General features: G+C 38.9%; 1 protein-coding gene across 2 annotated transcripts in view; it reads left to right on the top strand.

The window, feature by feature from the left end:
- The window catches only part of LOC116463237 (protein-L-isoaspartate(D-aspartate) O-methyltransferase), a 61,396-nt gene extending 53,935 nt beyond the window's left edge, over nt 1–7,461 (top strand). For both annotated transcript variants that reach the window (XM_032146261.2, XM_032146262.2), the window contains exon 8: nt 6,660–7,461. In XM_032146261.2, the coding sequence (XP_032002152.1) occupies nt 6,660–6,672 (13 nt within the window). In that variant the 3' untranslated portion in view covers nt 6,673–7,461. The remainder of the gene's footprint in view (nt 1–6,659) is intronic.
- The last annotated feature ends 2,981 nt before the right edge of the window (nt 7,462–10,442 follow it).

The following is a 10,442-nucleotide window of genomic DNA, read 5'->3' as shown; positions in this document are numbered from 1 at the left end:
TCAAAAAAAAAAAAAAAAAAAAAAAAATCGAGCAAATTTACATATTTGCACCATCAGAAAAAAAAAAAATTTCTCCAGCTGTACCAGGAGGACTTTCTGATTTTTCTGTTGTAGATGTTTTTCTTTGGCCATTTGTTCCGTTGTTAAATATTTTTCAGTGTGAGGATCTTCTTAATATTATTCGTGAATTCAACCAATATGCATATGCCAACTAGGCCAGGCACTGTACTAGGTGCCAGGAGTCGTCAGCTGTGAATTTGAAACTGACTGCTCTCATGGAGCTTACAGTAACGTAGGAGATGCAAAGACCAAGATGAATAGGCAGTTACAGGGTAGTGTTCAGACTCGCAGTAGGGAGCCAGGCATTGAAGTGATCAGAATTACATGTCAGAAAGATAACTCTAGCTGTCATGTAGAGAGTAGCCTGGGAAAGGACAAAAGTCGAGTCAGAAACAGGAAGTGGTTATAGCAATTCAGGGGTGAAATGATGGTCTGCATTAAGGCAGTGTTAGTAAGGATAGAGAGAAGTGGGTGGATAGCTACATCTAAAATACTGTCACTGTTTTCTGGGAATTATCATCTAAAAAGTTCCCTAGTCAACTTCTTGCCAGGCTACGTGATTTCTATTCTTTCGAACTTTCTGTTTTTGTTTTTGTTTTGTTTTATTTTGTTTTGTTTTGATACAGTCTGTCACCCAAGCTGGAGTGCAGTGGCATGATCTCTGCTCACTGCAGCCTCAACCTCCTGGGCTCAAGCGATCCCCCCTGCCTCAGCCTCCTGAGTAGCTGGGACCACAGGCTGTGCCACCATACTCAGCTGATTTTCTTGTTTTTTTTTCTGTAGACAAGGGGTTTTGCCATGTTGCCCAGGCTGGTCTCAGACTCCTGAGCTCAAGTGTTCCACCCACCTCAGCCTCCCAAAGTGCTGAGATTACAGGCTTGAGCCACCAGCCTCAAACTTTCTTCAGGATTACTTTAACTCATTATAATACTTTCCTAGGAACCTTCTCTTGTGTCTCACCAGCTTTCCACCTTTCTTACTGAGGAATAATCCAGAGCTAATTGCGGTGCTCTGATGAGGGTGAGATCCCATTTTTGCTGAGGAGATGTGGCAGAAACTGTATTTTTAAAAATGAGAATTAGTGGACATGCGGAATTCTAGTACCAGGTAAAGATCCAAACTTGAATGTAGACTTGAGTCTTTTTACACTTGGTTGGAAAGATGTCACTTGTAATTTTGGTGGATTAATAGAAGGGGAGACAATGCCAGATCTATAGGCCAGAGACCTAGAATCTGTGGAATTGTGTTCATGACTATGGACATGTAATAGTTGTATTAGTTGCTACAGAAAGTTAATAGTTCTTAAGTATGTATTTTATTTTAAATAAATTATATGTAAAAATATTTTGTTAATCTTCTGGTAAAAGCTTTATTTTTATTTTTATTTATTTATATATATTTTTGAGACAGAGTCTTGCTTTGTCGCCCAGGCTGGAGTGCAGTGATGCGATCTCGGCTCACTGCAACCTCCACCTCCTGGGTTCAAGTGATTCTCCTGCCTCAGCCTCCCGTATAGCTGGGACTACAGGTGCGCACCATGAGGCCCAGCTAATTTTTGTATTTTTAGTAGAGACGGGGTTTCACTGTGTTGACCAGGCTGGTCTCAAACTCTTGAAATCAAGTGATCTGCCCGCCTCAGCCTCCCAAAGTGCTGGGATTACAGGTGTGAGCCACCACACCCAGACTATTTTTGTTTTTAGTAGTCACGAGAGTTAGTGTAATTGGTCCATCTTTAGTTTGTGAAACTGAGGAATGTTCAAGTTTATTATTACATAAGCTCTTTGTTTATTGATGTCTTCTTAAAGTGCCTTGCATCTATGAAAAAGATGTTAGGAATTGACTGCATTTCCAAGATTGACAGTATTGGTGCTAAGGGATCCAATTGATCCTGTGTTCCATACTCTATATTGTTCCTTTTTAATCTCTTTACATATGTTCCAGTATTGTGACATACATTGCATCCTTAAAAGCAGGGATATATTCTGTTACTTTTGGAATTCTTTTTGTCTCTCATAATGCTTCGTACAAAGCAAATTGTACAGCACTTTTATTACCTTGGAAGATCCATGAAATTATTAGAAAACATTCATGGATTTTGATTGTTGTTTCCTTACAGTATATCTTTTCATTCTTGGTAAAGAATGTATAAGACTAAATGTTAGTATCATAGAGTTACTAAAATCTAATAAATAAATTATGTATAATTATATACTAGTAGAAATATATAGTTATTAACCTAATGAATATATTTAGCATAGTATATAGCAATTTTAAAGAGCCTTTCGAAAAACTTAGTACATACTTTTTTTTTTCTTTTTCTTTTCTTTTTTTAAATTTTATTATTATTATAGCTTAAGTTTTAGGGTACATGTGCACAATGTGCAGGTTTGTTACATATGTATACATGTGCCATGTTGGTGTGCTGCACCCATTAACTTGTCATTTAGCTTTAGGTATATCTCCTAATGCTATCCCTCCCCCCTCCTCCCACCCCACAACAGTCCCCGGAGTGTGATGTTCCCCTTCCTGTGTCCATGTGTTCTCACTGTTCAATTCCCACCTATGAGTGAGAACATGCGGTGTTTGGTTTTTTGTCCTTGTGATAGTTTGCTGAGAATGATGGTTTCCAGTTTCATCCATGTCCCTACAAAGGGACATGAACTCATCCTTTTTTATGGCTGCATAGTATTCCATGGTGTATATGTGCCACATTTTCTTAATCCAGTTTATCATTGATGGACATTTGGGTTGGTTCCAAGTCTTTGCTATTGTGAATAGTGCCACAATAAACATACGTGTGCATGTGTCTTTATAGCAGCATGATTTATAATCCTTTGGGTATATACCCAGTAATGGGATGGCTGGGTCAAATGGTATTTCTAGTTCTAGATCCTTGAGGAATCGCCACACTGTCTTCCACAATGGTTAAACTAGTTTACAGTCCCACCAACAGTGTAAAAGTGTTCCTATTTCTCCACATCCTCTCCAGCACCTGTTGTTTCCTGACTTTTTAATGATCGCCATTCAAACTGGTGTGAGATGGTATCTCATTGTGGTTGTGATTTGCATTTCTCTGATGGCCGGTAATGATGAGCATTTTTTCACATGTCTGTTGGCTGCATAAATGTCTTCTTTTGAGAAGTGTCTGTTCATATCCTTTGCCCACTTTTTGATGGGGTTGTTTGATTTTTTCTTGTAAATTTGTTTAAGTTCTTTGTAGATTCTGGATATTAGCCCTTTGTCAGATGGGGAGATTGCAAAAATTTTCTCCCATTCTGTAGGTTGCCTGTTCACTCTGATGGTAGTTTCTTTTGCTGTGCAGAAGCTCTTTAGTTTAATTAGATCCCATTTGTCAATTTTGGCTTTTGTTGCCATTGCTTTTGGTGTTTTAGACATGAAGTCCTTGCCCATGCCTATGTCCTGAATGGTATTGCCTAGGTTTTCTTCTAGGGTTTTTATGGTTTTAGGTCTAACATGTAAGTCTTTAATCTATCTTGAATTAATTTTTGTATAAGGTGTAAGGAAGGGATCCAGTTTCAGCTTTCTACCTATGGCTAGCCAGTTTTCCCAGCACCATTTGTTAAATAGGGAATCCTTTCCCCATTTCTTGTTTTTGTCAGGTTTGTCAAAGATCAGATGGTTGTAGATATGTGGCATTATTTCTGAGGGCTCTGTTCTGTCCCATTGATCTATATCTCTGTTTTGGTACCAGTACCATACTGTTTTGGTTACTGTAGCCTTGTAATATAGTTTGAAGTCAGGTAGCATGATGCCTCCAGCTTTGTTCTTTTGGCTTAGGATTGACTTTGCAATGCGGGCTCTTTTTTGGTTCCATATGAACTTTAAAGTAGTTTTTTCCAATTCTGTGAAGAAAGTCATTGGTAGCTTGATGGGGATGGCATTGAATCTATAAATTACCTTGGGCAGTATGGCCATTTTCATGATACTGATTCTTCCTGCCCATGAGCATGGAATGTTCTTCCATTTGTTTGTGTCCTCTTTTATTTCATTGAGCAGTGGTTTGTAGTTCTCCTTGAAGAGGTCCTTCACATCCCTTGTAAGTTGGATTCCTAGGTATTTTATTTTCTTTGAAGCAATTGTGAATGGGAGTTCACTCATGATTTGGCTCTCTGTTTGTCTGTTATTGGTGTATAAGAATGCTTGTGATTTTTGTACATTGATTTTGTATCCTGATAAGCAACTTTGCTGAAGTTGCCTATCAGCTTAAGGAGATTTTGGGCTGAGACAATGGGGTTTTCTAGATATACAATCATGTCATCTGCAAACAGGGACAATTTGACTTCCTTTGTAAATGATCTGTGCATGTAAGTCAGATAAAGAAATGGTCATACAGAATTTTGAACATTGGGACAAATTTAATAACTTGAAAGTTACATGGATTTTAGAGTATTAGTCTTTTACAAGATTGTGCATGTGCTGGCAGCAAGTTTTTGTTTTTCCCTAGCACCCCTAATTTTAAAATTCAGGTCTATAAACCTAATTTCTTTTCCTTTTTTAAAGTATTTTTTAGACGGAGAGGATAGTTGGAAAAATGGTACTATGTTGTTGAGGGGGCATTAATTTATTTACAATATACTTAATGTCTTGCAGCAGGTAAATTGTAGTAAATTATTATTATTGTTTTCTGAGATGGAGTCTCGCTCTGTCGCCCAGGCTGGAGTGCAGTGGTGCGATCTCAGCTCGCTGCAACCTCTGCCTCCCTGGTTCAAGCAATTCTCCTGCCTCAGCCTCCCGAGTAGCTAGGATTACAGGTGCATGCCACCACACCCGGCTAATTATTTGTATTTTTAGTAGAGGTGAGGTTTCACCATGTTAGCCGGGATGGTCTCGATCTCCTGACCTCATGATCCCCCTGCCTTGGCCTCCCACAGTGCTGGGATTACAGGTGTGAGCCACTGCCCCGGTCAAATTGTAGTAAATTATTTAAAAATAACAATATCTTTGGCTTGGGCACAGTGGCTCACACCTGTAATCCCAGCACTTTGGGAGGCTGAGGTGGGCAGATCACTTGAGGTCAGGAGTTCGAGACCAGCCTGACCAACGTGTTGAAACCCTGTCTCTACTAATAATACAAAAAAAAATTTAGCCGGGTGTGGTGGTGCCTGCCTGTAATCCCAGCTACTCGGGAGGCTGAGGCAGGAGAATTGCTGGAACCTGGGAGGCAGAGGTTGCAGTGAGCCGTGATCACGCCACTGCACTCCAGCCTAGACGACAGAGCGAGACTCTGTCTCAAAAAAAAAAAAAAAGCCAAAACAAGAAAAACAATATCTTCAATTCATATTCTAAAAAGCAGAAGTGAATTTTACTTTATGAATAGAGCACTTTGCAAGTAATTGTTTGTCAACCAAATATTTTAATGCCTGCATGAGTTTAAGTAAAAGCTGTTCTATGAGAATTATAATATTGTTATTTGGAAGAATATACTAAGAGGAAGCAGACTTATGATTTGTCATTTAATAGATAATCCAATACTGTAGGATAAAGGCAGCTTATTGGAGAAATAATTTTAGAAATATTTTCTTGCACAATTTACAAAATTTAGTTTACAAAAATTGTCCAGTAATTTACCCCCACTTACTTGTGAAATTATGAGCTCTTTTCTTCTTCCCTTCAAATTTATTTTAACAACTTTTTCAAAACTTTTAACTTCAATTTTTATTGCCGATAAATTGCTAGGATAGTACAAATAACTCCTAAATCTCTACATCCAGAGTCATCAATTATTATCATTTTTCTACATTTCTTTCCCCTCTTTCTATATATACATATATGTAATTTTTTTCCTTTTTCTTAAACCACTTGAGACTTAATTATCAATATCATGCTTCTTTACCCCTAAAGTTCTTGTTTTTGTCACTCAGATTACCTTCAGCTATGAGGCTTGTGGGCTTTTCTCGTAGTTTTATTCATTTTTTCACTTTCAACAGTTTTACTGAGGTATAACTGAGATACCATACAGTTTATTTTAGACTGCATTTTTATTCCTTCCTTCCTCTCACTGGCAGTTGCTGGTATAGTGCTGCACCTGGCTGAGCGAATGGTTTCTTTTGGAGCTGATAAAGCTGCCTTATGAAATCAGCTTACAGGTATATGATACCTACAGATGATGCCTTTTCTCTCAGAGTGCTTGGGTTGAGATTGACCCACTCCGCAATTGCTAGTGGACATTCTGAGCAAAAGACCACATTTCTGTCCAATTTTGTGAATGTAACTATTAACTCATTTGAACTCTAAAACACTTAGGTTGTCATTTTACTATACTGTAAAGATGACCATAGTTCTAAAAGATAATTTTTCTGAATTTTGACATTGAAGGAAGAAATCTGTTTTTAGAAATCAAAAATGAAGAAATCACGCCCTTTAGGTTGCATACTTGGTTCTGGAGTGGCATGGAAGATGTTTGGAATGGCTGACCTTCTGTTGCTTTCACTTGGGTTGTTTGCTTTTTTATTTTTTAAATATATTGCTTGTTGATCAGCGCATTTTTATTTACTTAATAGTTGTATCTAAACTATTATAAAGCCAAATTGGGCAGTGTGTAACTTCTACTAATGTATTTCTCTCTTTTTTCCTCACAGGGATGAATTGTAAAAGCAACATCAGCTTGACCAGTATAAAATTACAGTGGATTGCTCATCTCAGTTCTCAAAGCTTTTTGAAAACCAACACCATCACAGCTTGTTTTGGACTTTGTTACACTGTTATTTTCAGCATGAAAATGTGTGTTTTTTTAGGGTTTCTGATTCTTCAAAGAGGCACAGAGCCAAATTGGTAGAGGAAGGATGCAAAGTATAAATTTGTGTAATATTACTTTAACATGCCCATATTTTACTTGGAAATATTAAAAGAAAGGGTTCTGTAAAATGGAAAACTTAGTTTGTGAATTGATTTTGAGGAGTGATTTTTCTTTTCTTGGACACTTAGTTCTGTTCTGATATTAATTTATCAGATTGCTTTTGTGCATTGGATAACACCACCATTCACAAGTTAAGATTCTTGGTATTTGGATGTCTGTTAGATGCTACTAAGAAAATAGAGATGAGCTTTCTTTTTAAAGCTTTTGATGTGGTGTCATAGAATAGCATGTTGTAGATACAATCAGCTGCTTTGTTACCTTAAAACTAGGCATTTGTAAATATTAAACCTTAAGATGGCAGGTAATGTCCTGTAAACACTCAGCTGTTCAGATTGGACATAACTGACTTAGTTCTTCCCTTCTCTCTCTCAAAATTATAGGAGACTTGTAGTTTAGTGTTGTTTTCTGTTTCTAATTTGCTGCTGATAATGTATATGAACTTAACATGCTGTGTAAGCTGTGTCCTAGTTCTTGAACAGTTTATGCAGTGCTGCTTTGCCAAATAAAGTTAAAAGTAAAAGAGGCATTGGTTGTTTTTGAATATAGAAGAAAGAACAGCAAGTCCACCAGATAGGGAGTGTTTATGATCACGGGAAAAAGACTATTTCTCTGGTTGTTTCCTTTTGCGAAGTCTGAGTAAGTAAATAGCATTAATCCAACTGTACATTGTAGAATGTGACTACACTGCTCCAGGGCCAGGACTGTACGTCAGTCGTCATTTCTCTTTGACTCCCTAGCCCAGGGCTTGTCCTGTAGTAGCTAGACAGTAAATGCTGGTGAGTGAGTGGTGAATGTATTGACTTAAAGTCAGGAAAGAACAGAATTGAGGATGAATAGGCCAAAACCCATCTCTCACCTATACAAAGATTTATTAATATAATGACTATAGCTGAATTTCTAAGAAGGCAGTAGCACTTTGGGATCTTATTTAAATGTTGTGATTTATGACTTTTATAATAAGAAATTCTGGAACTGAGGAAATATAAGCTCCAGAATGAGCAGAATCAGCACTCCCAGCAAAGCCCTTCTACTGGGTGCATGTGTGGGTGCGTAATTCTGGCAAAGAACCTTTGTGGGCATGTGAGACACTCCCCCCAGCTCTTGAAAAAAGTCTTAAATATTACTTCTTTACAAATGGCTTTTAGGCTGGGTGCGGTGGCTCACGCCTGTAATCCCAGCACTTTGGGAGGCCGAGATGGGCAAATCACCTGAGGTCAGGAGTTCAAGACCAGCCTGGCCAACATGGTGAAACCCCCCTCTCTACTAAAAATACAAAAATTAGCCAGGCCTGGTGGCACACACCTGTAATCCCAGCTACTCGGGAAGCTGAGGCAGGAGAACTGCTTGAACCGGGGAGGCAGAGGTTGCAGTGAGCCAAGATCGCACCATTGCACTCCAGCCTGGGTGACGAGTGAAACTCTCTCAATAAATGAATAAATAAATAAATAAAATGGCTTTTAAAACTGATGCATCTTTTCACAAGTGCCTCTTCTTGGGTAAGGTTTTAGACACAGGAAACTAGCATTATTTGGTGCCCAAAACTTGAGTTTAAATTTATTGTTGGCTTCAGTTTGCTGCTGTTTATTGCTTCCATACTCAGGCCATGAACCCCTGTGGTCCAGGACTAGTCCATTTTAAATAGTTATAAAGGTCAAATATTCTTTTTTTTTTTTTTTTTTTTTTTTTTTTTTCGAGACAGAGTCTTGCTCTGTCTCCCAGGCTGGAGTGCAGTGGCACAATCTGCTCACTGCAAGTTCCACCTCCCGGGTTCACGCCATTCTCCTGCCTCAGCCTCCGGAGTAGCTGGGATTACAGGTGCCCGCCACCACGCCTGGCTAATTTTTTGTATTTTTAGTAGAGATGGGGTTTCACTGTGTTAGCCAGGGTGGTCTCAATCTCCTGACCTTGTAATCCCCCCACCTGGGCCTCCCAAAATGCTGGGATTACAGGCGTAAGCCACTGCGCCCAGCCAAGGTCAAATATTCTTTACAACTTAAATTAGTTCTTAAATGTATCCACTGGTCTGTGCCTTTCATAGCCATTACCAACATTTTACTATATGTGAGTCTCTATGTTTGGTTTTGGGGATAGAAAAAGGCCCTTACTCTCAAAAGTGTGAAGTCTGTTTGAGGAGACAATTATATAAATATGATAAGACAAACAAGTGCCACCTGATTAGTACAGACAGTGCTATGCCTTCAGCATTGTTCAAGCACTGCTCTTGGACTTTACGTGTTTATGAATTAAAATTGTAGAATGTTGAATAAACAGGTATGGGCTTTAAGGGAGCATGAATAAATGGGTAGAAATGGAAATAATGGGTTTTAGCTAGGCCTAAGGGTTTTTTTTTTCTGTAAGATATACGTGTGTGTGTGTGTGTGTGTGTGTGTGTGTGTGTGTGTACAGGTTACAGTCAAGAAAAGTCTCCTTAATCTTTAGTATTCATAATTTCTAAAACATTTCCTTATGTCATTTTCCTTAATAGAAGTGATTACATAATATGAAGGGCAACAATGAAAACATTTCAAAAAGTTTCAGTCTAGTGAGATCCTGTTGAGATGAGATTTTTTCTACAGATTTTGTTTTATTAAAGGCTGAATCAAGCTCTCAAAATTTATGTAATCTTGGCCAAGCATGGTGGCTCAAACCTGTAATCTCAGCACTTTGGGAGGCTGAGGGTGGAGGATTGCTTGAGGCCAGGAGTTCAAGACCAGCTTGAGCAACAAAGTGAGATCTTGTCTCTACAAAAAAACAAAAATTAGCCAGGCATGGTGATGTGCTCCTGTAGTCCTAGCTACTTGGGAGGCGGATGCAGGAGAATTGCTTGAGCCCAGGAGTTCGAGGCTGTAGTGAGTGAAGCTATAGTGAGCTATGATCACACGCTACTGCACTCCAGCCTGGGCAACGAGTAAGACTCAGTCTCTCCCCCTCTTTTTAAAAAACTCTTTTCCTCCACCCTTCTAATAGAAACCTAAGAACCCTATCTCTTAAAACAAAAACCACTCATATAATCTAAGCCTGAATTATGAATATCAGCTTTTTATTGAGGGTTTCTTTTTTTTGAGTGCAATGGTGCGATCTCAGCTTACTGCAACCTTCGCCTCCTGGGTTCAAGCAATTCTGCCTCAGCCTCCCAAGTAGCTGAGATAACAGGCAGGCGCCACCATACCCGGCTAATTTTGTATTTTTTAAGTAGAGACGGGGTTTCGCCATGTTGGTCAGGCTGGTCTTGAACTCCTGACCTCAAGTGATCCACCCACCTTGGCCTCCCAAAGTGCTGGGATTACAGGTGTGAGCCACTGCACCTGGTCAAGGGTTTCAACTCTTTTCCAGTCAATAACATTAGAAGAAAATGACATTCTGGGGGGAAAATAATCCATTAACATTGTTCATGCAAGTATTTTAAATTCCACTGCCCTAATTTTAAAAACTGCCATTGTTCAAAAATGTTCACTGTGCAGTGGTGCAATCTCGGCTCACTGCAACCTCCACCTCTCAGGTTCAA

Source organism: Hylobates moloch, unplaced genomic scaffold (genome assembly GCF_009828535.3).
Source record: "Hylobates moloch isolate HMO894 unplaced genomic scaffold, HMol_V3 SCAFFOLD_29, whole genome shotgun sequence".
NCBI classification, from domain to species: domain Eukaryota; kingdom Metazoa; phylum Chordata; class Mammalia; order Primates; family Hylobatidae; genus Hylobates; species Hylobates moloch.
Note: the sequence above shows the minus strand (reverse complement) of the source record. Positions and strands in the feature narration are given on the sequence as shown.